At 39.4% G+C, this 26522-nt stretch overlaps 1 protein-coding gene across 1 annotated transcript; it reads left to right on the plus strand.

Moving 5' to 3' along the window:
* The first annotated feature begins 4189 nt into the window (after positions 1–4189).
* LOC107795156 (uncharacterized) lies at positions 4190–5554 on the plus strand. Its single transcript, XM_016617741.2, has 2 exons — positions 4190–4503; positions 4748–5554. The coding sequence occupies exons 1-2, from the start codon at positions 4332–4334 to the stop codon at positions 5275–5277; spliced, it is 702 nt and encodes a 233-aa protein (XP_016473227.1). The 5' UTR covers positions 4190–4331; the 3' UTR covers positions 5278–5554.
* The last annotated feature ends 20968 nt before the right edge of the window (positions 5555–26522 follow it).

Consider the following 26522-nt stretch of genomic DNA (forward strand, 5'->3'; position numbering starts at 1 on the left):
CTTTTTTTCTTTCGTGTGCCATGTCCAGTGCCAAATTGCTATACTTCACTGGTTTTGATTAATTTATTAAGTCATTTCGCGCCTACCCTTCATGCAATACACCAACTGTGGCACGCTCCCAACTCTTGCCTCTCAATTTCTTTTTGCATTAAATCATTTAATTTTTGCCAACTTTCATCCAGACTCATTCCTACCCACAATAACCATATAATGAGCATATTTTATGTTTATAAACATGTAATATCCCACAACTAACATATAGAATGTTATGAAACTATACCCAAAATCATGTATTTTCATCATTTATCAATGACTTATAAGGTATGCTGGCTGTTGTGGAAGGCTTCTCTAACCACTGATATTCAATAATTTTATATTATGGGTGAATGTTCACATAAGACAAAGCATTATTTGATCTTACAAAGAGAATTGCGCTTTTACTTTGGTACTATAGGAAGGTAGAAAGGATACTTTAAAATCCCCAAAATTTTCTTATTTACAAAAATATCCCTTTCCTCCTTCACCCCGATGGATGTTTGAAATATCTCAGGAAATGTTGGATATGTTCAAAATTACCTACAACTTTTGTCATTTTTAATTTGACCCCCAAACTCCTTGTGTCCTATATTCTTCCACAAGACTTGAGAAGTCTTTTTTACCTCTTTTTTCCTTGTAACTTTTCTACTGATCCTTGGATATTTGTTTCAAGTATTACAAATCGCATGATAATTCAACTAAGCTACTTGCTTTTTAGATGCAATTTCTCGTAGTGCATAAAATTTACTAGTGGGAAAGTGTTGCAACCAGTTAAAAAATATAGTGGAAACGAATAGGGAATATTAGCCTAAGGTGAGAATTGGTACCTGCGTCCTGAGGTTGAGAGTTAGCTCACTTGGTGAGACATTCACGGTTGACGATAGAGTGCTCAAACCTTATCAATGGCATAGTATCATCTTCCTCTTTCCTTCTTTTGATGTAATACAAATTTATAGAAAAAAAATGATAGCCTTATGTTGATCATATAAGTTTATATGATATGGCCAATATTTTGGCTAGTGTAGTGCATCTCATATAAGTATAAGCCTATTTGCAAAGTAACCTTGTTGGCAATATTCTTTGGGATCCAAAAATATTGCAATGTGTGGTGGATATCATTTGCACAACTTGTATCTTTTCTTTTACACCTTGGAGGTCAAGACTTTTTTGCCTATAAAAGGAAAGGTCATTAGTTCATTTTAGATACACCAAGAAGACTTAGAGTCTTCATTTCTTGTTTCTTCCTCTCCTTCTTTATTGAGAGTTGTTTGTTAGAGAGTTGAGTGTTGGGAAACACGTGTGTGATCTCCTTTCTTTGGAGTGATCTTGTGAGATTATTCTCTCTGGGGTATTTGGGAATTAATTAGAGTATTTATTCTAATTTTGTATGCTCTTCTGTACTCTTGTTGCTATAGTAAATTTGCTCCTCTCCGCATGTGGACATAGGTCATTTTGACCGAACCACATTAAATTTGTGTCTTCTTTATATGATTTAATTGTCATTGTTATCAACTTGCATTGCCTTTGTTATTGTCATTATAACATTGTTTTGCTAAGTTCCGCACTACCCGAGTTTTCGATCCTAACAAATTAGTATCAGAGCCGGATCTAACCGGGTTAGTTTCAATAGCCAAAATGACCGAAATACAAACTTCGAAATGTGGCAATTAAAGGTGGAAGCTATCCTAATTTAGGATGGCTTAGACTCTGCATTGCAAGAAAAGGAGAAGAAGTCGGATAAAATGACGGACGATGAGTTTTCCATCATAGATAAAAAGGCAAAATCAGGTATCATCATAAATCTCTCAAATGAGGTTTTAAGTGAAATTTCTTTAGAAACCACAGCCCAAAGGTTTGTGGGAAAAATTGAAAACCTTATATATGAGACAGTGGAAAATAGACTTTACTTGAAGCAGAGGCTTTATACAATTCGTATGGGTGAATGTACATCTATTCTCTCTCACCTTGACACATTTGACTCTATTCTTATGGATTTGAGTAATATAGATGCTAAAATTAAAGATGAGGATCAAATCGTGTTACTGCTTTGTTCTCTACCCCATCTTTTAAGCATATAAGAGATACTATGCTTTATGCAAAGGATAATATATCTTATAAGGATATTAAATCTATCTTAAAATCAAAAGAACAAATAGATAGTGATATTACTGGGGAAGATAATGGAACTCAAGCGGAAGTTGTCTTGTTTGTTAGAGGCAAATCTGACTCAATATCCAGATACAATAATCTAGAGTGTCGCTATTTGTCATAAGAAAGGTCACATTATCGCGGAATGTTATAAACTGAAAAATAAGAAAAGCATAAGGAAAGGAAAAATGAGCACAAAAATACGGACACTACCAAAACAAGTGTAGCAACTGATGAGATTCAGGGAACTATAATTTTAGCAACTAAAACTAGTTTCAGATCAAATAATGAGTGGATTTTAGATTCCGGTGTTCATATCATATGTGTTCTAGAAGGGACTTGTTTTCTGCATATGATTTAGTTGAAGGTGGAGTTGTCCATCTGGGTAACAATGTTACTTTTAATGTTATTAGCAAATGTACAATTCATATCAGAATGACGATGGTGTGGTGAGAACTCTCACCGATATAAGATATGTTCGTGAGTTGAAGAAAAATCTCATCTCTTTGGGCACTTTAGAATCCCTTGAGTGCAAATTCACAGGTGAAGGTGGAGTTCTGAAAAAATTTCATGGTGCTCTTGTGATCATGAAAGCACACAGATCTGGTGTGTTTATATTTATTGGGATCCATTGTTATAAGTCGTACTACAATTTCGGTATCAAACAACTTGTTTGATTTTCATGGCATTAAATTTGACATATGCCCATTGGGGCTTTTGCGGAGAGGGTAGAGCAAATTTACTACTCCCTCCGGTCTACAATAAGTGACCAATTTGCTTTTGGCACGCCCATTAAGAAAATACTATATTCTATACAAAAATACCTAGTATGACTAAACTACCCTTAATTAAATATTTAATGTGAGGAGTAAGAAAACTTTTGAGGGATATGTACATAAGGGTAATTTTGTAAAAACAAATTGAATTCTTTCTTAATTATATAAATGGACACTTATTTTGGACCAAAATAAAAAAATAAATTGGTCACTTATTATGGACCGGAGGGAGTACATCAATCAAAATTAGGCCAATGTGGAGATTTGTAATATGGCCAATATTTTGGCTAGTGGAGTCCATCTCACATAAGCATAAGCCTTTTTGCAAAGTAGACCTTGTTGGCAATATCCTTTGGAACCCAAAAATATTGCATTGTGTGGTGAATATCATTTGTACAAGTTGTATCTTTTCTTTTACACCTTGGAGCCCAAAGAAATGCCATTAATTCGTTTTAGACACACAAACACGACTTGAGTCTTCATTTCTTGTTTCTTCCTCTCCTCCTTTATTGAGAGTTGTTTGAAAGAGAGTTGAGTATTGGAAAAAACTTGTGTGATCCTCTTTCTTTGGAGTGATATTGTGAGGTTATTCCCTCGGGTGTATTTGAGATTAAATTAGAGTATTTACTCTAATTTTGTACGATCTTTTGTACTCTTGTTGCTATAGTGAATTTGTTCATCTCCGCTTGTGGATATAGGTCACTTTGACCGAACCACGTTAAATATGTGTCGTTTTTATATGCTTAATTGTCGTTGTTATCAACTTGCATTGTCTTTGTTATTGTCATAATAATATTGTTTGGCTAAATTCCGCACTACTCAAATTTCCGATCCTAACAGTATACTGTAAAAATATAATTGTCAAAAATTAATCCCGTGAAATCACAAGCTTTGTTCAACCTGCAATAATATGAACCCAACGTAGCCAGAGGCCAGGGCATAACAGTTTCGACGTACCCACATTCGGGGGAAGGAGGACTGCATAAATAACGATACTCCTGTTCTAGATCGAAAATATATTTGTGTAGGAGTATAAGATATGGCCATCACTTTTTGAAAAGATAAACGAAAATGAAAATTTGAAGCCCACAAGTATGGAATCTTAGCTGACATATGCGTGGGGTCTCACTACTAGTTTATCCAATCCGGCCCGGCCCGGCCCGGCCCGAAATCTCACTCGTTCTCCCCTGCCTCTTCAAACAAGTATATAAATGAGTTCTGAAGTGAAACTTCCACAGGCTTGAAGAAGTCACTAGGGTAAAAATCATCTTCAAACCTCTCTTCCCTCTTTCTTCATAGGTGTCCCACTTGTTCTTTTCCAAATTCATACGGACCCATCTTCATTATCAGTTCTAATATCTCAATTATATCATGGTTGGAACTTCCATCAACTCTCATAAACTACCCCTTAATAAGTCCACCAATATCAAATTCCTCTCCAGCTATGGTGGCAAGATTCTTCCCCGTCATCCTGACGGCAAACTCCGTTATTATGGCGGCTATACCCGTGTCCTTTCCGTTCATCGTTCCATTTCTTTTGCTGGTAAATTACCCATTTTTTCCTCTTTTATTCAAGTGTCCCTTGCAACTCGTTGAGATCAATTAAGGAATGTTTAAATAAGCTACCCAATAGATGCAAAATGTCATTGCACTTATTTTTGTTATTTTTGTTATATATACTAATATTTCGGCATAGGTCCACAAATACTCTACTTGACAATATTTATGGATTGGAGTAGTAGATTTATTAAAAAAAATGGTATTTATGTGGGATGTGTGATTTACAGAGCTGATGGTGAAGCTAAGGGAGATGTGTGGAGCAATGAGTACTTTAAGGTGTCAATTGCCAACAGAAGATTTGGATGCACTTGTGTCAATCACCTCTGATGAAGATCTCGTCAATCTCATTGAAGAATATGATCGTGCTGCGGCTGCATCACCATCGTCCTCCCTCAAGATCAGAGCTTTTCTTTCACCACCCAAATCCACAAAAAAAGTTGTCTCTTCTCCTTCTTCCACTGCTTCTTCATCATCTACAACCACCAACACTACTTCTAGTAATTGTGATGCGAACTCGCCTAAGTCATTTTGTACCACAGCTGCAGCTAGTCCTCCAACTACTGTAACTTCATCATGGTATCGTGGTCAAGTTAATTATAATGAGATGTGTGTCCGTCAGACGATGGCAAAGCCGCAGATGGTTGTTCCTCTCTGTTATCAGAAAGCTGCAGGAAAGCTCCCTCAGCATACCTACCATGGTCTTGGGAATACTAGTAGCCATATTTATCTGATTCACCATGGCAACCATCGGCAATAATAGCAGCTATTCTGTTCACAAGGAGGACAAAATGAACTTGGAATATATATACCTAAAATTGGTATTACCTAATGAAAGAAAAAACCCAACAAGCAAAAAAGAAACTAGAGGAGTATATATGTATATATATATATATATATAGATTTATGTATTGTACGAACTAAGAAGGGCGTGTAGATCATTAATAGGATTGGTGTATTTTCATTGTCAATCCGTCCTTGGCTTATTAATCAAAATAGGTTTCCAATCGGATGGAAATGTGTCCAATTTCGTCTAATTCTGATGGTGAGTTCTTTAAATTGTCTTTAGATCTCCTTTGATTTAGAAATGGAGGACGGTCTGGAGTCTGGACACTCTATATCACCTGTTTGTGTTATGTGTGCCTTCGTTAAAACTCTTCATCTTCTCGGCATTTTCCATCGCATAAGCCTACGATCTATTTATCTTGTCTAATTATCTCTACTGCCACGCTAATCATTATACTTCCTCTTCTGAAACTATCCATTCCTTGATTTCCCTCTGGCAAGTGGGGTTCAGCCCCTTAATTCAAGGAAGTTGTTTTCTTCCTTTCTTCTTCATTTTCAAAGTTAGCAGAAGCAGGCAGCCCACGTTTCTCATTTTTCTGTTAAAAATGACAGGCTGTAGAAGTTGAAAGGTCAAGATTGGTAGGCATATTTTTGCCTATAAAATGAGAGCTTCGGCTCTCATTCTTTAATCACAATCTCAGAGGAAAATATATCTGAGAGCTAGAAAGAAAGAGTGAGGTTTCACAGACAGGGTATAAGAAAATAGTCTGTGAAGAAAATAGAGAGTGTGAGCGATATTGTAGTGAGGTGAAATATCAAAAGAGGGTTATTTCTTTTGAGTATTGTAGTGGTCTTTGTAGTATTTTTACTCGGGCCTACAAAGTGTAAATTTCTTACTATAGTGATATCAGTTGCTCCTCTCGGGGTCGTAGTTTTTCCCTTATTCAGAAGGGTTTTCTACGTAAAAATCATGGTGTCATTGTTGCTCTTTTATTCTTGTTAATTACCGTATCTCGGTGCTACATTATTATTCCGCTTTTATTATCGTGAATATTATTTTGGTAGGGGGTTTATTCCCAACAACTGGTATCAGAGCACAGGTTCTGCTCGTTCACTGAAATACTATTCACTGTCGGTAGTACTATACTTGGTGAAAAATAAAAATATCCGGAGTAAAGTACGAGGTAGCAAAATTCAACAGAGATAACGGTTTCTCAACATGACAAAGAAGGATGAGAGATCTGCTCATCCAACAAGGATTACACAAGTTTCTAGATGTTGATTCCAAAAAGCCTGATACCATGAAAGCTGAGGATTGAGCTGACTTGGATGAAAGAGTTGTTAGTGCAATCAGGTTGCACTTATCATATGGTGTGGTAAATAACATCATTGATGAAGACACTGCACGTGGAATTTGGACAAGGTTGGAAAGCCTATACATGTCCAAAACGCTGACAAATAAATTGTACCTGAAGAAGCAGTTATACGCCCTACACATGAGTGAAGGTACGAATTTTTTGTCACATTTAAATGTGTTTAACGGACTAATCACACAGCTTGCCAACCTCGGAGTGAAAATCGAGGAAGAAGATAAAGTCATCTTGTTATTGAACTCGTTGCCATCTTCGTACGATAATTTGGCAACAACCATCTTGCACGGTAAGACTACTATTGAATTGAAAGATGTCACATCGGCTCTTCTACTCAATGAGAAGATGAGAAAGAAGCCTGAAAATCAAGGACAGTCTCTCATCACAGAAGGTAGAGGCAGGAGTTATCAAAGGAGTTCGAACAACTATGGTAGATCCGGAGCTCGTGGGAAGTCAAAGAACCGATCCAAATCAAGAGCCAGAAATTGCTACAACTGTGATCAACCAGGTCACTTCAAAAGAGATTACCCAAATCCAAGGAAGGGAAAAGGTGAAACCAGTGGCCAGAAGAATGACGACAACACAGCCGCCATGGTGCAAAATAATGATAACGTTGTCCTCTTTATAAATGAGGAAAAGGAATGCATGCACCTGTCAGGTCCAGAGTCGGAATGGGTGGTTGACACAGCAGCATCTTACCATGCCACACCGGTAAGAGATCTTTTTTGCAGATATGTAGCAGGTGATTTCGGCACAGTGAGAATGGGTAACACAAGTTACTGAAAGATTGCGGGGATTGGTGACATTTGTATCAAGACAAATGTCGGATGCACATTGGTTCTAAAGGATGTGCGGCATGTACCTGAATTGCGGATGAACTTGATCTCGGGAATTGCTTTAGACCGAGATGGATACGAGAACTATTTTGCGAATCAAAAGTGGAGACTCACTAAGGGATCATTGGTGATTGAGTTGCTCGTGACACGTTGTACAGGACAAATGCAGAAATATGCCAAGGTGAATTGAACGCAGTACAAGATGAGATTTCTGCAGATTTGTGGCACAAAAGAATGGGTCATATGAGCGAGAAGGGATTGCAGATTCTTGCCAAGAAATCACTCATTTTTTATGCCAAAGGTACAACGGTAAAACCTTGTGACTATTGTTTATTTGGTAAGCAGCATAGAGTCTCATTTCAGACATCGTCTGAAAGAAAATTGAATATACTTGATTTAGTATATTCTGATGTTTGCAGCCCAATGGAAATTGAATCAATGGACGGTAACAAATATTTTGTTACTTTTATTGATGATGCTTCACGAAAATTATGGGTTTATATTTTGAAAACCAAAGATCAGGTGTTTCAAGTTTTCCAGAAGTTTCATGCTCTAGTAGAAAGGGAGACGGGTCGAAAGCTAAAGCGTCTCCGAAGTGACAATGGAGGTGAGTACACTTCAAGGGAATTTGAAGAGTATTGTTCAAGTCATGGGATCAGACATGAAAAGACAGTTCCTGGAACCCCACATCACAATGGCGTAGCCGAGAGGATGAACCGCACCATTGTGGAGAAGGTGAGAAGCATGCTCAGAATGGCTAAACTGCCTAAGTCATTCTGGGGTGAAACAGTTCAGACATCCTGTTACCTGATCAATAGGAGTCCATCAGTTCCGTTGGCGTTTGAAATCCCAGAGAGAGTTTGGACCAACAAGGAGGTGTCCTACTCGCATCTGAAGGTGTTCGGTTGCAGAGCTTTTGCACATGTACCAAAAGAGCAGAGAACAAAGCTGGATGATAAATCTGTTCCCTGCATATTTATCGGATATGGAGATGAAGAGTTCGGGTACAGACTGTGGGATCCTGTAAAGAAGAAGGTCATCAGAAGCAGAGATGTAGTCTTCCGAGAAAGTGAAGTTGGAACTGCTGCTGATATGTCAGAAAAGGCGAAGAATGGTATAATTCCTAACCTTGTTACTATTCCTTCTACTTCTAACAATCCCACAAGTGCAGAAAGTACGACCGACGAGGTTGCCGAGCAGGGGGAGCAACCTGGTGAGGTTATTGAGCAGGGGGAGCAACTTGATGAAGGTGTCGAGGAAGTGGAGCACCCCACTCAGGGAGAAGAACAACCTCAACCTCTGAGGAGATCAGAGAGGCCAAGGGTAGAGTCATGCAGGTACCCTTCCACAGAGTATGTCCTCATCAGTGATGAGGGGGAGCCAGAAAGTCTTAAGGAGGTGTTGTCCCATCCAGAAAAGAACCAGTGGATGAAAGCTATGCAAGAAGAGATGAAATCTCTACAGAAAAATGGCACATACAAGCTGGTTGAACTTCCAAAGGGTAAAAGACCACTCAAATGCAAATGAGTCTTTAAACTCAAGAAAGATGGAAAAGGCAAGCTGGTCAGATACAAAGCTCGATTGGTGGTTAAAGGCTTCGAACAAAAGAAAGGTATTGATTTTGACGAAATTTTCTCACCTGTTGTCAAAATGACTTCTATTCGAACAATTTTGAGCTTAGCAGCTAGCCTAGATCTTGAAGTAGAGCAGTTGGATGTGAAAACTGCATTTCTTCATGGAGATTTGGAAGAGGAGATTTATATGGAGCAGCCAGAAGGATTTGAAGTAGCTGGAAAGAAACACATGGTGTGCAAATTGAATAAGAGTCTTTATGGATTGAAGCAGGCACCAAGGCAGTGGTACATGAAGTTTGACTCATTTATGAAAAGTCAAACATACCTAAAGACCTATTCTGATCCATGTGTATATTTCAAAAGATTTTCTGAGAATAATTTTATTATATTGTTGTTGTATGTGGATGACATGTTAATTTTAGGAAAAGACAAGGGGTTGATAGCAAAGTTGAAGGGAGATCTGTCCAAGTCATTTGATATGAAGGACTTGGGCCCAACACAACAAATTCTAGGGATGAAGATAGTTCGAGAGAGAACAAGTAGAAAGCTTTGGCTATCTCAGGAGAAGTACATTGAACGTGTACTAGAACGCTTCAACATGAAGAATGCTAAGCCAGTCAGCACACCTCTTGCTGGTCATCTAAAGTTGAGTAAGAAGATGTGTCCTACAACAGTGGAGGAGAAAGGGAACATGGCTAAAGTTCCTTATCCTTCAGCAGTCGGAAGCTTAATGTATGCAATGGTATGCACTAGACATGATATTGCTCACGCAGTTGGTGTTGTCAGCAGGATTCTTGAAAATCCTGGAAAGGAACATTGGGAAGTAGTCAAGTGGATACTCAGGTACCTGAGAGGTACCACAGGAGATTGTTTGTGCTTTGGAGGATCTGATCCAATCTTGAAAGGCTATACAGATGCTGATATGGCAGGTGACATTGACAACAGAAAATCCACTACTGGATATTTATTTACATTTTCAGGGGGAGCTATATCATGGCAGTCTAAGTTGCAGAAGTATGTTGCACTTTCAACAACTGAAGCAGAGTACATTGCCGCTACAGAAACTGGCAAGGAGATGATATGGCTCAAACGGTTCCTTCAAGAGCTTGGATTGCATCAGAAGGAGTATGTCGTCTATTGTGACAGTCAAAGTGCAATAGACCTTAGCAAGAACTCTGTGTACCATGCAAGGACCAAACACATAGATGTGAGATATCATTGGATTCGTGAGCAGGTGGCGAACGAATCTTTACAGGTCAAAAATATTCACACAAGCGAAAATCCTGCGGATATGCTGACCAAAGTGGTACCAAGAGACAAGTTTGAGCTATGCAAAGAACTTGTCCGCATACACTCAAACTAGAAACTGTGGTGTTATCCCCTTCAGGTGAATGAGACTGGAGGGGGAGATTTGTGGGGTCCAGCCCCTTAATTTAAGGAAGTTGTTTTCTTCCTTTCTTCTTCATTTTCAAAGTTGGCAGAAGCAGACAACTCACGTTTCTCATTTTTCTGTCAAAAATGACAGGCTGCAGAAGTTGAAAGGTCAAGGTTGGTAGGCATATTTTGCCTATAAAATGAGAGTTTCGGCTCTCATTCTTTAATCACAATCTCATAGGAAAATATATCTGAGAGCTAGAAAGAAAGAGTGAGGTTTCACAGACAGGGTATAAGAAAATAGTCTGTGAAGAAAATAGAGAGTGTGAGCGATATTGTAGTGAGGTGAAATATCAAAAGAGGGTTATTTCTTTTGAGTATTGTAGTGGTCTTTGTAGTATTTTTACTCGGGCCTACAAAGTGTAAATTCCTTACTATAGTGATATCAGTTGCTCCTCTCGGGGTCGTGGTTTTTCCCTTATTCAGAAGGGTTTTCCACGTAAAAATCTTGGTGTCATTGTTACTCTTTTATTCTTGTTAATTACCGTATCTCGGTGCTACATTATTATTCCGCTTTTATTACCGTGAATATTATTTTGGTAGGGGGTTTATTCCCAACATGTTTGCAGGTCCAGCCACCTATTTTTTTATTTATTATTATTTTTTTATTTGTTTCTTTTTCTGGTTGTCTGGGGGAGGGGTGTATCATGGGATGATATGAACTTTCTTGTTTCTGTGGATTGATTTGTATGTTAAATTCTCTGTTTCCATGTCAAGATTTAATCTTCTTTTTTTTTTTTTTTAGGCTAAGTTTCTACTTTCTGTTTTCGTGTTTGCAGGAAGGAGGTTAAGAAATTGAATTTTTCTTCCATAAATTCGACTGAGCTCGACATAGAAAATTATTGGATATTGGTCCTTTGGGTTGGGGAAGCCGGTTTGGATTAAAGGAAGGGAATGATCCGGTCGAAAGTAAACTTGTACTTTTAGCATACAAGATAGTACTCCCTTGTTTTTAATTGAATTTACAGTAGATGTGACTGTTTTTTTTCTTAACCAGAGATCTCGGGTTCAAGTCCTTGGTATGGAAAAATCCTTTGTAGGGTGCTTCCCCACGAATGGAGCCCTACGCAGGGTGAATCCGAATATAATTGAATGTCAATACAGATACCTGACACCGAATGAGAAATCCAAAAAAAAAAAAACGGGGAGGAGATGCTGCACTACTAATGAAGTTTGTACCCTCCACCTCGAACTGTAAAAGGCAGGTAGTTCACTTGGTAAGCTAGCCCTCAATCCCACTCCCTCACTTCCAACTTATGTAATCCTGCCCTTTTTTTAATATGCTAAAAAAATAATCTCTTCCTAACTTTTAAAAAGAAGTTATTGAATTTCTTATTTGCCATTACGATCCTTTATAATCAAACAAATGATATGATATGTTTAAGAATGCAAGATATTATATCATGTTAAAATAACACAAATTCTAAAAAAAAATTTTCTTTTCAAAATTTTGTACCCAATCAAATGATAGCTTCAGCAAAAGTTAGCGCATAGTTTTCATATTTCAACTTTCAAAACTCTATTGCTTTACCAAAATTTAGTGCTTAATTTCAAGTGTGAAACTATCTTTCAAATGTAAAATTTCAGTATGTTATACATTTTACTCCCGTTCTATCGAAACAAGACTACATTATAAAAGAGCTAGTAGGATTCAAAAAGAGCCATGGCTGGTGATGATTACTTCTGGGCAAGTGAAAAGGTCAATGGTTTCGTTCATGAGCATCTTCAGCCTTCAAAATTCAAATGCAGGAAAGATTAACACCAAAAGCGGCAAAATGAATTGGACTGAGTTGGAGTTATTGGATGTAGCCGAAAGATAAAGGGAATCAATTTCAGTTTCCACTTTTAATTATTTCAAAACCTATTAAAAGGAAGAAGGTGGTGGCATTGTGGGCCATGACAGCTTGTAAATGAAAGGACCAATTAATTTCGAAGGCATTATAATGCAACGCCATGAAGTTAATAAACATTCATAATAAGGGTATTCAAAAACAAATAAAAGAGAAAGAAATCAAGAATTAATAAAAGAAGGGGACCAGTTGGAGATTAATATCGAGGGCCTCAATACGGCTTACGGCCAAGCATCATCATACAATTGTAGATTACATATGTGCAATATGTTAAGAAGTAAGCTAAGGGGTCGTTTGGTTTAGTGACAAATTATCGAGGAATTAATAATGCAAGGATTGTAATGTAAGGATTAATTATACGAAAATTGTAATGCAAAGATTTGCAACGTAGAGACTATAATATGAGAATAAGTAATGGTTGAATTGTAATGCAAGAATTAAGAATGTATAAAATGCAGTAATAAGAATTAAAATATGTCTTGTTTACCTTGTAAAATTTAATTTGATTTAACATGAGAGTTATTGTGGTCATTTCATTATTTTATTTCATATAACTCTAAATAAGTTTGGGCTAGACCATTAAGTTGGACACCTATAAGACAAATATATTTATACTGTTCAAACCCAAGAGTCCACGTTAAAGAATTATTTGGAGGCTACTCTGCTGCAAACCCTAGCTCATACCTCTATAAAGGGGAATACACATTTCCTTCAAGAGGCAACTCGAAAACTCCTTAAACTTAGAATATTCATAAAGAAATCAAGATATAAAATATTGTCTTTCTCAAAGTCGAATTGATCAAGAGACGATCTTCCTCAAATAAATTCGAAATGCGACCGAATGCTTCTTGACAATCAAATAATTCAAAAAGATCGATAATATCATTTGCTAGAGAGATATGCCACTTTGACCCTCAGTTGACGAAACAAGAAGGAGAGATTAAAAGAAATCGTTCCTCGTGATCAATCCTAAATAATGCCTGACTTTAATGGAGATCAAATACATCCCAAGAAGGTTCTCCCAATCCTATATTTGAGAAAATATTGTTCTAGCCCTCGAATTATGGAAATAGTTCGAAGAGAAGAATCAATATATAAACAAAATTATACTCACAATTGATTAATAAAATTACTTTTTTGTTATCTTTGTGATTGCAGTTTATTTTTCGTACTCAAAATATTATTACAAACCATTCTTATTCCCTTTTATGCATAAAATATCACATAAATATTTGATATGATTTATGTAAATATTATTTATGAGGACAATAAAAGTTACAACCAAAAGATGTATGAAGGAAGCAATGAAACGAGCACTAAGTACAAAGACAAGTCCTTATCCTCCTGATTAAGATCATAGACGGATATGCTCCATTGTAGGTTTGCAAGTAGAGCTTTCTTTCTGCTTTTTATTTTATCAACAAGCAAAAGACGTTAATTAAAATTTTCAAAGTGAAAACATCAAATCTAAATTGAAAAAGGGCCAAAACTATCACGGCTCAATTTTTAATCGACTCGTAACCGGCACTTGATGTTTTAACCGAGCAAACCATCTTCCCTTTTTTTAATTCTTTCTTAAATGTAAAATCCTGCGCAACACAATGCTATTCTTCAAGAAAACATAAAATATTTATATCTATCTATCTATCTATCTATATTATTATAAAAGCATGAATAATTTATGTTAAATGTTGAACGACTAAAATATCCCTAAAACATTGATCGACTTTTATAACCTTAAGTATTTGTATAATTTAAGGATATAGTTGTAAATCCCCTAAGGTTGGAATCTTTTCCATTTAAACTACACATACTAAGTAAGGATATCTAGACTTCATGTCTTCTTCGGCCTCCTAAGTCATTTCTCCCACATTGTTGTTTCTCCAAAGTACTTCACGGAGGCTACCTCCTTATTCTGTAGCTTGCGGATTTGTCGGTCTAGGACGGCGACCGGAATTTCCTCGTATGACAAGTTCTTTGTAATCTGTACATCATCCGTGAGCACCACTCGGGTAGGATCGCCAATGCACTTCCGTAACATAGATATGTGAAAAACCGGATGGGCAAACTCCAATTTCGAGGGCAATTCTAACTCATAAGCTACTTGGCCCACTCTCCGAATGATCCTATAAGGCCCAATATACCATGGGGCCCAGCTTACAACACATTTTTGGAGGTCATTTCAGAGAGGTCTAGGAACTAAGGTGAATCTCAGCACAACTTTTCATCCACAGACCGATGGACAAGCTGAGCGCATAATTCCGATGCTCGAGGATATGTTACGATCATGTGTATTGGATTTTAAGAGAAGTTGGGATGGACATCTACCTCTTATCGAGTTTGCATACAAAAAACAGTTACCACTCCAGTATCCAGTTGGCTCCATACGAGGTTTTGTATGGGCACAGGTGCAGATCTCCTATAGGGTGGTTTGATGTTGGAGAATCTGGGTTACATGGGCCAAACCTGGTTCAGCAAGCCATAGAAAAAGTAAAGCTTATCCGGGATCGACTGTTGATAGCTCAGAGTCGTCAGAAGTCATATTCTGACGTGTGGCGACGAGATATAGAGTTCGGGGTTAATGACTGGGTATTCTTAAAGGTGTCACCTATGAAGGGTGTGATGAGGTTTGATACCACTTTTGTCACGACCCAAACCGAAGGGCCACGACGGGTGCCCGAGCCCTTCCTGTCGAACACCCCTAAGCATGCGTCTAAGCTATAAACCTGATTAACATCTACTGAATTATGAGAATAACATACATGAAGGAAACCTGTCCAAAAGACATATATACGTATATGTGTGGATTACAGTGGGCGAGCCGACAAGGCCACGATAGACAACTATATACCCAAACTGAAAGCCGGCAAGGCCACATACTATCTAACTATACATAACTGTCTACAGACCTCTAATAGAAATACAACTGTGTAAAGACGGGACTGAGCCACGTCATAACCATATATGTATACAAGCGTATCGTACCAAAATCAAAAGCAGCTCCGTATCAAGTGGAGCACGCCAACTCTCGTTGATCAAAGATCATAAGAAGGGGGACCGTCAGCTTGCCTACCTGCACCCGCGAGCATGAAACGCATGCCCCGTGAAATAGGGCTTCAATACGAAAAATGTACCGAGTATGTGATGCATAAAAATTTGTACGTAAAAGGCATAGATGAAATATGGAATAAAAAAATCCATCTGTAAATCTGAATAACTTTGTAAATTCTGAAACATTTATAATTTTATGCACGTGCATATAAATATCGTGTCATGCATGAGTATAGGTGTACATAACATCATCAAGTCACTAAGGGCATCCCATCATATCATCTCGTCCAATGTGGGCAACATCATCAACATGTACCAACTGATCAAGTGGTGGTGCGTATATAACGCCGTAACCTTTTTTTCATATCCCATATACATAAATATATACATATATTACGTGTATATAACGTCGACTGGTCATGGGTCAATGTACATGCATAAGTGAATAAAATACATGAAAATATGTTAAAAATCTCAATATTCTTTTCGAATAAACTTTATGTAAATTTTGAGACCCATGAATAGAAGATATAATAAGATGTCACATGGGAAATCAAGAACAAAGAGACCCCTAGTATTTCTATGAATAGAGTCGATTATGAAAACTGTGCGATTGCTCATTTCTTCTGTATAACTTGGATCATGCCAAAAAGAAGGAAGTGATAGCCTTAACATACCTGGAGTAGGGAAAACTCCGTATAATAATTTTGGAGAAGATTGCACGTATTCTTTTATAACCGCAAATTTTATGTTGCTACGATTCTAACAAATTCACGTTGGAATTGTGCTGTTGCAATTTAAAACCGCAAAATTGGATTGAATATTTTGCTTTTGTTCTTGAAATATTCGAACCAGGAAAGGATAGGTTCCTCGCTTTAGGATTTTGGACGTTTTTTTGGTTCCTTAGTCTAAATGAAATGGTATCAGATTGTAAATAAGTCTTTACCTATAAAATTCTAAGTGTTCTTAGGTAGCCACCTAATCCTTATAATGACTAAGAGTCATTTTATGTGGTTAGCTAAATGCTGCCATGTTACCTTTCTTGGGGGGTTGGAGGTTTGGGGGGTTTAGGCTTATCTCATAATTCATTAATTAATTAGGTAATGTCCCATTATCTGGTTATTAACTAATTACCCGTATAATTAAGAATTATCTAAAATTACATAAAAATACTACTCATTTTTAATATACTTTATACATCATACTACCGTGGTCATATGGTACCTAGAATGGTACTAGTCCATAATTATCGTGTATTATCACTCGACCCGTATTTTATCCCAAATCAGCCACCTTCAACGAAACTCGTTTTTTAATTCGTGTACCCTTTATTCTTCATGACACTTACTTATCTCTTGTTATAAATAGTGTAAATACGTTAACATTAAGATAATCTCATCCCCGAGTATACGTCGATTAACTGAAGACGAAACATTTAACGTACGAAAACGCAAGATGTAACAATTATAAATAAAATAAACACAACATCTCAACATATATAACTCTCAAAACCTGGTGAATACAAGTCACAAGCTCTAAGTAACAGTACTAAAGAATCTTATACATCAATGTCTATAAAAGATAATGAAACAAGGAAATCTAAGTTGAGGAGGACTTTGAGGCTTGCGGACGCTGGCAGGTATACCTTGAAGTCTCCGCAGTTGCACTCTCGCTAATGCCTAGGCAGATAGGAAGTACCTGAATTTGCACAGAAAGATGTGCAGAAGAGTAGCATGATTACACCATAACGATACTCAGTAAGTGCCAAACTTAACCTCGGTAGAGTAGTGACGAGGTCAGGTCAAGGCCCTATTGAAACAAATAAGGAAAACTGTACAAGTGTACAACAGTGAAATAATGATGACAATAGAAATGAGACAGTTAAGTAAATACACTGAGATTTAGCTACACGGAATTAGGCAAATAATGCTTCACAGAAAAAAACAAGGGATGTTATGACACGAAACAAAAAAACAAAACACAGGTAAAGAAACAAAAAAGTATCAACCAGAATTACCATTGAGGTACCGCCTCATAGTCTCAAATCACAAATCAATTTACAATCTTTCCTTATGTCACAGCGGGAGACTTGCATTTAGTTTTGAAAATTATTTTTCCAAAATAGCATCTTGCGTTTTAGCCCACCTTATCACACCGTATGGCTTCTAGTAGTTTTCCTATGAGCCATGCATATCAAGCCCACCTTATCTCACCGCATGCGTTGCAACCCCAAACCTTATACCACTGCATGCGTATCAATATCACAACGTCTCACAAATCACACCTCATGTGCCCAATATCACAACTTGCCAAAGAAATCAACAACAACATTGTTTCCACAATAAAGAGCCCATGGCTCAACCACAATGTAAATAAGAGTCTCAACAATAACATCCGGAAGAGAATAACTCAACAGACTAGTATTCAACAACTTAACACTTCGCCTCATTGTGAATCACGACCTTTATAACATGATACCAATTTCAATAACAACATATTCCAAGAATGACAACTTCAAGTAAAGAGTTCAACGGTTAAATAATTAATACAAAATAAAGGAAACAAGAACTTCAACTAAATATGTAGAGCAATTAGCAAGTGAGAGATAAGACAAGTAGAACATGTGAAGATAGACTAATGATGATGAAAATAACATGTTAAGATAACTCAAATAAAGCATGAAAGGAATTTACATAGCTAAAACCGGTAAATTTTCACACTTAGCCCGTGTACAAACTCGTCACCTTGCATACACGGCTTCCACAAATAACAATTATCACAATATAACACCAATCCTAAGGGGTAATTCCCCCACACAAGGTTAGGCAAGTCACTTACCTCAAATCACGCTAACTCAATCCACTAGTAGGTCTTTTCCTTGATTATCTAACTCCGAACGGCTCGAATCTAGACAAAATAACTTCGTACCATACATATAAACCATAGGAAATTAATTCGAGTAATAAAGTTACGATCATCTCAAAGAAACAAAAGTCAACTTAAATAGTCAACCCTGGCTAGCATCTCGGAACCCAACCAAAATTACAAAATCCGAACACTCATTCGATAACGAATCCAACCATACAAGAATTATTAAAATCCGGCCTCAAATCGCCTTTCAAAACTCAAAAATCTAGTCAGTTTTCACAATTTTTCCCAAATCTCCAATTCAAATACCTAATTAGATGATGAAACTAGTAATAGATTCATGAAATATAGTCCAATCCGGGTTAGAATAACTTACCCAACAATTTCCTTGAAGAACCCTCGAAAACTCACCTCACACCGAGCTCTCTAGGTCCAAATTATAAAATATGAGATATGACCCTCATTTTTGAAATTTTATTCTGCTACCTAGCAATTTCTTCTTCGCGAGCGCGGAAGGTGCGTCGCATTCGCGAAGCATAAAAATACATAGCTGCCAAAATTCTATTCGCGAACGCGAGATCCCCCATGCGAACGCGATGAATACTGAACCCATGCCTATGCGAATGCGAAATCTCACTCGCAAACGCGTAGAGCAAACACGTGAGGTCCCCCGACCTACCTTTCTCCTTCGCAAACGCGGGTCCCTGTCCGCGAACGCAATGCACAAATAATTGAACCTTCGCCAACACAAAGTGCAAATTTCCAGCAATGCGTTGAAGACTCTACGCGAACGCAGGACAACCTTCGTGAACATGTAGAAACAAGCCAGACGTGTAGAATATAGGTAGCTTCAGTAATCCTCAAGGTTCCAAAATGCGCAGAACATGGTCCAAATTACATCTGAAGCCCCTGGGACCTAAACCAAACATACCAACAAGTCCTTAAACATCATACGAACACGCTCGAAGAGTTAAATCACATCAAACAATACTAGAACCATGGATTCCGCATCGATTCAAGCGTAAGGAGCTTATGAACTTCTGAATTTCAAAGCTAATGTCGGTTCATACCAAAATAACTCCGATTGACTTCAAATATTGCACAATAGTCATAAATAACATGACTAACCTATCCCAACTCTCGAAATACAAATCCAACCTCTATATCAATAAAGTCAACTCCCGGTCAAACTTTCTAACTTTCCAACTTTCACCAATTCACGCCGAAACGACTTATGGACCTCCAGAACAACATCCAGACACGCTCGTAAGTCTAAAATCACCATATGGAGATATTAGAGCCGTCAAAACTCTATTCTAATATCTTCTACACAAAAGTCAAACTACGGTTAACTCTTTCAACTTAAAACTCCAACTTAGGGATATGACGACCCGGCTGGTCATCTTAAGAATTAACGCCTCGATCCCCTATTAACTGCTTTCCCCATGTTTATTTCTATTATTTTGATTTTTCGGGACGTTCGATTGTTAGTTTCAGAGAGTTCTGGGACACTTAGTTCCTAAATGAGAGCTTAAGTGTTGGAAAGTTGACCGTAGTCGGAACAGTGTGAAGACGGCCTCAGAATGGAATTCTGATGGTTCCGTTAGCTCTGTGGGGTGATTTCGGGGTTAAGAGCGTGTTCAAATTGTGTTTTGGAGGTCCGTAGCTAATTTAGGCTTGAAATGCCGAAAGGTCGAATTTTGAAGTTTCCGGTTCGATAGTGAAATTTTGATCCGAGGGTCGGAATGAAATTTTGGAAGTTGGATTAGCTCTGTAGTGTTGAATGTGACGTGTGTGCAAAATTTTAGGTCATTCAGACGAGGTTTGATAGACTTTTTGATCGAAAGCATATTTTTAGATTTAGGAAATTTTAGGCTTGAATCCATGGTTGATTCATCATTTCGATGTTGTTTTAGGTGTTTTAAGGATTGTTATAAGTTTGGACAGTGGTATTAGACTTGTTGGTGCCTTTAGATGAGTTTCTGGGGGCCTCGGGATGATTCAGATGGTTGACGGAAGGATTTTGGAGTTTAGAGGTGCAGCTTCAGCTGGTTTTCTGTCATAATCGCACCTGCGAGTGTGGGACCGCAGGTGCGAAGCCACAAAATCGGCATTTGACATCGTAGAAGCGGAAATGGAGAGGTTCAGCAGGAGCCACAAAAGCGGTAGAATTTTTGCAAGAGCGGTACCACATCTGCGGATGAGGAGTCGCAGATGCGGAATCATGCTAAGTAAGTGATTGTCGCAGATGCGACCATTGATCCGCAAAAGCGGGACTGCAGATGCGGTCCCAGGGCCGCAGATGCAGAAATCGCTGGGCAGAAACATATAAATACTTGCCTTTGCAAATTTTAGCCATTTTTCACCTCTTTTCAAACGGGAAGAAGATTGGAGGAGCACTTTTCAAGAGGGATTTTCACAGGAGTTCATTGAGGTAAGGTCTTTGGTCCCTAAATTCGTTATTGGAATGATTTTTATCAATTTAAGCATGAAAATTAAGGAAAATCAATTGTAAATTGGGGGTTAGGGCTTGACTAATTAGAAACCTTTGAGTGAGGATTTGAGGGACTATTTGAGGTCCGATTTTGGTACTTTTGGTATGACTAAACTCGTGAGAGTGTGAGGATTCTGGAAATATAAATTTTACCCGATTCCGAGACGCGGGCCCGAGGGGTGTTTTGGTTATTTTACCTAATTTCGCGTATTAGCTTAGAATTTCTTTGGAGAATTAGTTACTTGAAGTGTTATTTACATTATACAATTGAATTGAATAGATTTGAGCCATTTGGAGTTGAGTACTCGTGGCAAGAGTATGGTTTTGTATTGATTTGAGCTAGTTTGAGGTAAGTGGCTTGCCTAACCTTGTGTGGGCGACTTTCCCCTTAGGATTTGGTAATTGAGATGCTTTTTACGTGAGGTGACGAGTGCGTACTTGTGCTAATTGTTGGAAATCCGGTTTTTCATTAAGTAATTACTAGTACGTTTCCTTTCCTGTTTTTATTACTTGCACTATTAAGCCTGTTGTTAGTTTAGGAAAGCATGTCTAAGTGATTTAATTGTTGAATTTGATCAAACTGCCTTACCTGAATTCTGTGCAGCATGCTAGGCTAGAATTACTTGTTTGCCTTAATATGAAATTTGACATTTCTGAATATTTTTCTGTTGTTGCTGTGTATTTACATTGGGACTATGGATGTGGGTTTCTGGTAGCCCCCCCTTGTCTGTTTATATTTGGGACTACGGATATGGGATTCCGGTAGATCCCCTTGCACAATTATATGGAACTACAGGAATGCACCAGGTAGATTCCCCAGTACTAGGTATTTACATTTGGGACTACGCAACGGGATTTCGGTAGATCCCCGCGCACTATGAGTTGGACTACGGGATGAGATCCCGGGAGATCCATTTGATATGTATATTTGGGGCTACAAGACGGTATCCTGGGAGATCCCCGATTGTTATTTAGGTGCTGAGCCATATTTCTTTCTGTGTTTACCTTGCCTCCATAATAGTTGTTGTTGCCCTTTTATATCTTGTGTTACCTTTACTGCTGTACTTATTTATACTGATCTGTTCTACAGAACTTTATATTTTATTTAACCTCAGTAGGGCCCTGACCTTCCTCGTCACTACACGACCGAGGTCAGGCATGGCACTTACTGATTACCGTTGTGGTGTGCTCATGCCCTTTTTGCGCATGTTTTTCATATGCAAATCCAGGTACTTTGACTCAGTCCTATCACCCTTGAGGTGAGGCGACTGTTCCAGAGACTTCGAGGTATATCTGTCGCGTCCGCAGACCGATGAGTCCCTTTCTACTCTCCCTATTGTATTAGTCCTTATGTATTTTCTTTTCCTTGTTAGATATTCTAGAGTTAGACACTGGTAGATATTCCAAGGCTTGTGGTTTCATGATATTCCGGGTTTTGGGAAATGTTGTTAGTTTTCGAGAAGTTGTATTGTATATGCGGAGCGACATTTTAAATACTTTTTCATTCGGTTATTTTGGCTTTTAATTATTTCTTCTGCTAGTTTTGTTATTATACGCATTTGTAGACTTACCTACTTGTAGAGACTAGGTGCCATCACGACAGTTCACGGAGGGCAAACTGGGGTCGTGTTAAGTTGGTATCATAGCTCTAGGTTCATAGGTGTCATGAATCACAAGCCGATTTATTAGAGTCTCGCTGATCGGTACGAAGACGTCTGTACTTATCTATTAGAGGCTATGTAACTGTTAGAAAAATTTCCACTTCATTTGATTTCCTTGTCGTGCGAGATTTTGATATCACAATTCTAAACTTTTGTCTTCTATTCTCTTACAAATGGTGAGGACACGCACTACCCGAGATGATCAGGCACCCACGCCCCCTACTGTAGCCGTCAGAGGCTGGGGCCAGGGTAGAGTCCAAGGACGCACACCTGGTGCAGCCAGAGCACCTGCGCGAGCCGCCGCCGAGGTACCACCAGCAGATCCAGCCGGAGCCCAAGCACCTGATACGCCTACTGCTACTATTACTCCAACACTTCAGGAGACTTTAGCACAGTTCATGAGCATGTACACCACTCTGGCTCAGGCAGGGTTGCTCCCCCTTGCTGCAGCTACATCTCAGGCCGGGGAGGAGCACAGGCTCCCGCTGCTGGCACCCCTGAGTAGTGAGTGCATGTTGAGCAGGTCCCTGAGATTTTTCCGATATAGCCTGCAGTCCGAGATCAACCCAAGGGTAGGGCAGCGGTTTTCGAGGATGAGCAGCTACGACTTGAGAGGTTCAAGAAGTACAAGCCTCATGTATTCAGTAGTCTAGCATCAGATGATGCTCTGGGATTTCTAGATGAGTGTTACCATATTCTCCATACCATGGGTATATCAAGATCTATCGGGGTTTCCTTCACTACTTTCCAGCTTTGAGGAGCCGCCTATGAGTGGTGGCGCACCTATGAGTTAGATAGTCCGGATGAGGCTGCTTCACTGACTTAGACTCAGTTTTTAGATCTGTTCCTGAGAGAGTATGTTCCTCAGAGCCTCAGGGACGCATGGCGCACAGAGTTTGAGCATTTGCGCCAGGGTGCTATGACTGTCTCAGAGTATGTTATCCGTTACACTAGTTTGGCTAGACATGCACTAGCCTTGGTTTCTATTATTCATGAGAGGGTTCGCCGGTTTATTAAGGGCCTTATTCCCAATATCAGGTCTAGCATGGCTCATGAGTTGGAGATGGATATTTCCTATCAACAAGTGGTGAGCATTGCTAGGAGGATTGAGGGTATGCATGCTAGGGAGAGAGCGGAGAGGGAGGCCAAGAGGTCTCGAGAGTCGGGCCATTATTCTAGTTCCTGTGCCCCAGCTGCAGGTCGTCATGGTAGGGGTTATATGAGTTACCCCGTTCATTCAACTCGTCCAGCAACCAGTGGTATTCCAGCTCCTCCTAGGACTCAAGAGCCTTATTATGCACCTCTAGTATCGAGTGCGCCTCCTGCACGGGGTGCTTTCAGTGGTCCATCCAGCAGACCTGGGCCTAGCCAGTTGCAGCCACCACATCCTCCTAGAGCTTGTTTTGAGTGTGGTGACACACACCACATAGTGAGGGATTGCCCTAGACTTGGGAGGAGTGCACCTCCATAGACTTCTCAGCTACAACGTTCCCCCAAGAGTTCTCAGGCTATGATTAAAGCTCTAGTTGCTACCCCACCCGCTCAGCCAGCTAGAGGTCGAGGTCAGGGAGGTAGAGGTCACCCTAGAGGGGGAGGCCAGGCCCGATACTATGACCTTCCTGCCCGTACCGAGGTTGTTGCCTTTGATTCTATCATCATAGGTATTATACTTGTTTGTCATAGAGATGCATCGGTTCTATTTGATCCAGGCTCCACTTACCCTTATGTGTCTTCTTATTTTGCTCCGCACTTGGGTTTACCTCGGGATTCTTTGAGTTCCCCTGTTTATGTTTCTACACATGTGGGAGATTCTCTTGTTGTGAACCGCATTTATCGGTCATGTTTGGTTGCTCTTAGTGGTTTTGAGACCCGAGCCGATTTATTGTTGTTCAGCATGGTAGATTTTGATATTATCTTGGCCATGGACTGGTGTTCACCCCATTATGCTATTCTTGATTATCACACCAAAACCGTGACACTGGCTATGCCAAGTGTACCGCGTGTTGAGTGGAGGGGTACTTTAGATCACACTCCCAGTAGAGTTATTTCTTTTCTTAAAGCTCAGCGTATGGTTAAGAAGGGGTGTGATGCGTATCTAGATTATGTGAGAGATGTCAGTATTGATACCCCTTCAGTTGATTCAGTCCAGTAGTACGAGATTTTTCCGATGTGTTTCCAGCTGATCTTCCAGGCATGCCGCCTGATAGAGATAGTGATTTTGGCATTAATCTGTTGCCGGGCACTCAACCCATTTATATTCCTCCGTATTGTATGGCTCCTCCTAACTTGAAGGAGTTGAAGGATTAGTTACAGGAATTGCTTGATAAGGATTTTATTTGGCCCAGTGTATCACCTTAGGGTGCTCCTTTCTCTTTTTATGAAAAAAAGGATGGTTCTATGCGTATGTGTATTGATTATTGCTAGTTGAACAAGGTTACAATGAAGAAATGTTACCATTTGCCTCGTATTGAAGATCTGTTTGACCACCTTCAGGGCGCACAGGTGTTTTCTAAGATTGACTTGGGCTCAGGTTACCATCAGCTGAAGATTCGCGAGCCAGATATCCCGAAGATTTCTTTCAGGACTCGGTATGATCATTACAAGTTCCTTGTTATGTCATTTGGGCTGACCAATGCCCCAGCTACCTTTATGCATTTGATGCATAATGTGTTCCAGCCGTATCTTGACTCGTTCCTCATTGTCTTTATTGATGATATTCTGGTGTATTTCCGGAGTCGGGAAGATCATGAGCAGCACCCGAGGACAGTGCTCCAGACCATGAGAGAAAAGAAGTTATATGTTAAGTTCTAGAAATGTGAGTTTTGGTTGGATTCTGTGGTATTCTTAGGCCACGTGGTGTCGAGTAAGGGTATTCAGGTGGATGCGAAGAAAATAGAGGTCATGTAGAGTTGACCCAGACCATCCTCAGCTACAAAGATTTGTAGTTTTCTTGGCTTGATGGGTTATTACCATCATTTTGTTGAGGGGTTTTCATCGATTGCAGCCCCTATGATAAGACTAACCCAGAAGGGTGCTCCGTTCTAGTGGACGGAAGAGTGTGAGGCGAGCTTTCAGAAGCTCAAGATAGCTTTGACTACAACCTCAATTTTGATATTGCCTACAGGTTTGGGGTCTTGCACTATTTATTGTGATGCCTCGAGGATTGACCTTGGAGAGGTTTTGATGTAGGATGGTAGGGTGATTGCCTATGTGTCCAGACAGTTGAAGGTTCACGAGAAGAAATACCCAGTCCACGACCTAGAGTTAGCTGCCATTGTTCACGTCTTGAAGATCTGGCGCCATTATTTATACGGGGTTCCCTGTGAGATTTATACTGATCATCGGAGCTTGCAGCACTTGTTCAAGCAAAAGGATCTAAATTTGCGCTAGAGGAGGAGGTTAGAGCTGCTGAAGGACTTTGACATCACTATTTTGTATCATCCGGGCAAGTCCAATGTGATAGCCGATGCCTTGAGTCACCGGGCAGAGAGTTTGGGGAGTTTGGCTTATTTACCAGCATCGGAGAGGCCTATGACGATAGATGTTTAGGCCTTAGCCAGCCAGTTTGTGATATTGGATCTTTCGGAGCCCAGTCGGGTTCTAGCTTGCATGGTTTCTTGGTCTTCCTTATTTGATCGTATCAGGGAGCGACAATATGATGACCCTCATTTGCTTGTCCTCAAGGACAAGGTTCAGCATGGTGATGCCAGAGATGTGACTATTGGTGATGACGGTGTATTGAGGATGCATGGTCGGATTTGTGTACCCAATGTTGATAGGCTTTGGGAGTTGATTCTGTAAGAGGACCATAGCTCGCGGTATTCCATTCATCCGGGTGCTGCGAAGATGTATCAGGATTTGAGGTAGCACTACTGGTGGAGGCGGATGAAGAAAGATATAGTTGGATTTGTAGCTCGGTGCCTTAATTGTCAGTAGGTGAAGTATGAGCACTAGAGACCGGGTGGGTTGTTTCAGCAGATAGAGATTCCGGAGTGGAAGTGGGAGAGGGTCACCATGGATTTGTAGTTGGGCTCCTACGGACTTTGAGAAAGTTCGATGCTATTTGGGTGATTGTGGATCG

The sequence above is a fragment of the Nicotiana tabacum genome, chromosome 16, assembly GCF_000715075.1.
Source record: "Nicotiana tabacum cultivar K326 chromosome 16, ASM71507v2, whole genome shotgun sequence".
NCBI classification, from domain to species: domain Eukaryota; kingdom Viridiplantae; phylum Streptophyta; class Magnoliopsida; order Solanales; family Solanaceae; genus Nicotiana; species Nicotiana tabacum.

Coding starts and splice junctions, on each gene's coding strand:
- LOC107795156 (XM_016617741.2), top strand. CDS start 4,332: ATGGTTGGAACTTCCATCAACTCTCATAAACTACCCCTTAATAAGTCC. Junction 4,504..4,747: donor TCGTTCCATTTCTTTTGCTG/GTAAATTACCCA, acceptor TGTGATTTACAG/AGCTGATGGTGAAGCTAAGG.